Consider the following 2,500-nt stretch of genomic DNA (forward strand, 5'->3'; position numbering starts at 1 on the left):
TAATTACAACCAAAACTCATGGTAGAAATGCTTCCCAGTACTGAAGGGGTTAGTGATTAGGAAAAGATGTAACCGAAATCGACATATGTAACGAAAGAGAACATACATCAGGGGTGAATAAGAGTTAGGAAATGACACACCAAATACTCAAATGTAGAAGAAGAAAAAGATATCAGGAGATTATGAACAAGTGAAGAGACCTCCAGAATATCAATATAAAAGACAAAGATGCCTCAAAAGTGAACAACAATAAAAAAAAGACGTAGAAAATGTCCAAATGTGGAACAAGAAAAATAATATCTAAAATGATTAACGAGTGAAAAAAAAAAAAATCTTCTCAATATCAATAAATGAGTTAATATGATGCTTTTCTCTCCCTCTCAAGGCTCTGAATGAACTAATGCCGGCGCTGGAGGCTGCCAATATCTCCCTGCAGGCCACCGTGACTCTCTCTTCCGGGGACTACATGGAGCACCTGCACTCCCTCAAGGTGAGACGCACAGGGGTGGTGGTGGTGGTGGTGGTGGTGGTTGTGGTGGTGGTGGTATAGCAGTGGTCATGGTGTTAGTATTACAATAGCAATAGTAGTGGTAGTTGTAGCAGCAGCAGCAGCAGTAGTAGTAGTAGTAGTAGTAGTAGTAGTAGTAGTAGTAGTAGTAGTAGTAGTAGTAGTTGTTGTTGTTGTTGTTGTTAGTGGTGTTGGTGTTGTAATAGAAGTAATAGAAGTAGTTTAATAGTAGTAGGGGTAGTAGTAGTAACAGTAGTATTAGTATTAATAGTAGTAGTAGTAGTAGTAGTAATAGTTTTAGTTGTTTTAGTAGTAGCAGTAATAGCAATAGTAGAAGTAATAGTAGTATAATATGAATAGTATTTGCAGCCGTAGAAGAGGTAATAGTGATAGTAGTAGTAGTACTAATAGTAGTAGTAGTAGAAATGGCTGCAGCAACAACAACAACAAAAACAACATCAACAACAGCGTAAATATCATGCTAAACAACTCTATAAACAACAACAAAAATTACATATATGAAAGTAATTAGACATCTTTCATTCACAAACCCACATGTACTCACACCGAACTTCTTATAGCGTCTCTTGCTTTCCTTCCGACTTTCTAATGTTAATATCTAATGTACACACACAAACACACACTCATCCTTCTCACTCTGAAGAAGAAAACTCTGAGAAAAAATCGTGAGCTTCTTTTCGCGGGTGTTGATTGACACGTGTAACAGGATCATGTCTGGCCGGCGGGTTCGTCCCCAGCTGGCGCGAGACAAAAATAAAGGAACAGCAGGTACGTCAAGCAGAGGTGGAGGAAGTGATCAAGGCCAATGTCTTATTATTATTATTGGCGTTATCGTTGTTGCGTTTACCTCTACGCTACTACTACTACTACTACTACTACTACTACTACTACTACTACTACTACTACTACTACTACTACTACTACTACTACTACTACTACTACTACTGCTACTGCTACTGCTGCTACTACTACTGCTACTGCTACTGCTGCTGCTACTGCTACTGCTGCTGCTGCTGTTGCTGCTACTGCTACTACCACTGCTACTACTGCTACTACTGCTACTACTACTACTGCTGCTGCTGCTGCTACTACTGCTACTACTACTACTACTACTACTGCTACTGCTACTACTACTACTATTGCTACTACCTACTACTACTACTGATACTACTACACACACTACTGCTACTACTACTACTACTACTACACACATACACACAGACACAAGTCGCGCCGCCAGATTGTTAAATTTTCACGCCAACTTTCATGCACCTAATGATAGTGGCGATGGTGGTAGAAGTGGTGGTGATGGTGGTAGAAGTTGTGGTGATGGTGGTAGTTGTCTTATGTTCCCTGACTTTCCTTCCTCCTCCTCCTCCTCCTCCTCCTCCTCCTCCTCCTCCTCCTCCTCCTCATGTGAAAAGTTTGTGTCTCATTCATCTTCGGCTTTGCAACTTTCTTTATGAGGCGATGAAACAGTAGAATATTCACTGTCTTTTTCAGTAGCTAATGGTAGTAGTGGTAGTAGCAGCAGCAGCAGCAGCAGCAGCAGCAGCAGCAGCAGCAGTAGTAGTAGTAGTAGTAGTAGTAGTAGTGTAGTGGTAGTAGTAGTGGTGGTGGTAGTAGTAGTGGTGGTAGTAGTAGTAGTAGTAGTAGTAGTAGTAGTAGTAGTAGTAGTAGTAGTAGTAGTAGTAGTAGTAGTAGTAGTAGTAGTGGTAGTAGTAGTAGTAGTTGTTGCTGTTGTAATAATAGTACAATTATTAACTCATTTTTTATATTTCTACTTTAATCTCTCTCTCTCTCTCTCTCTCTCTCTCTCTCTCTCTCTCTCTCTCTCTCTCTCTCTCTCTCTCTCTCTCTCTCTCTCTCTCTCTCTCTCTCTCTCTCTCTCTCTCTCTCTCTCTCTCTCTCTCTCTCTCTCTCTCTCTCTCTCTCTCTCTCTCTCTCTCTCTCTCTCTCTCTCTCTCTCTC

The 2,500-nt window shown here is 40.8% G+C and overlaps 1 protein-coding gene across 1 annotated transcript in view; it reads left to right on the forward strand.

The window, feature by feature from the left end:
- Positions 1–2,500, forward strand: part of LOC123513016 — a 120,476-nt gene that overhangs the window by 66,233 nt on the left and 51,743 nt on the right. The window contains 1 exon segment of the mRNA XM_045269825.1: positions 386–490. Coding sequence (XP_045125760.1) covers positions 386–490 — 105 coding nt within the window.

This window comes from Portunus trituberculatus, chromosome 35 (genome assembly GCF_017591435.1).
Source record: "Portunus trituberculatus isolate SZX2019 chromosome 35, ASM1759143v1, whole genome shotgun sequence".
NCBI classification, from domain to species: domain Eukaryota; kingdom Metazoa; phylum Arthropoda; class Malacostraca; order Decapoda; family Portunidae; genus Portunus; species Portunus trituberculatus.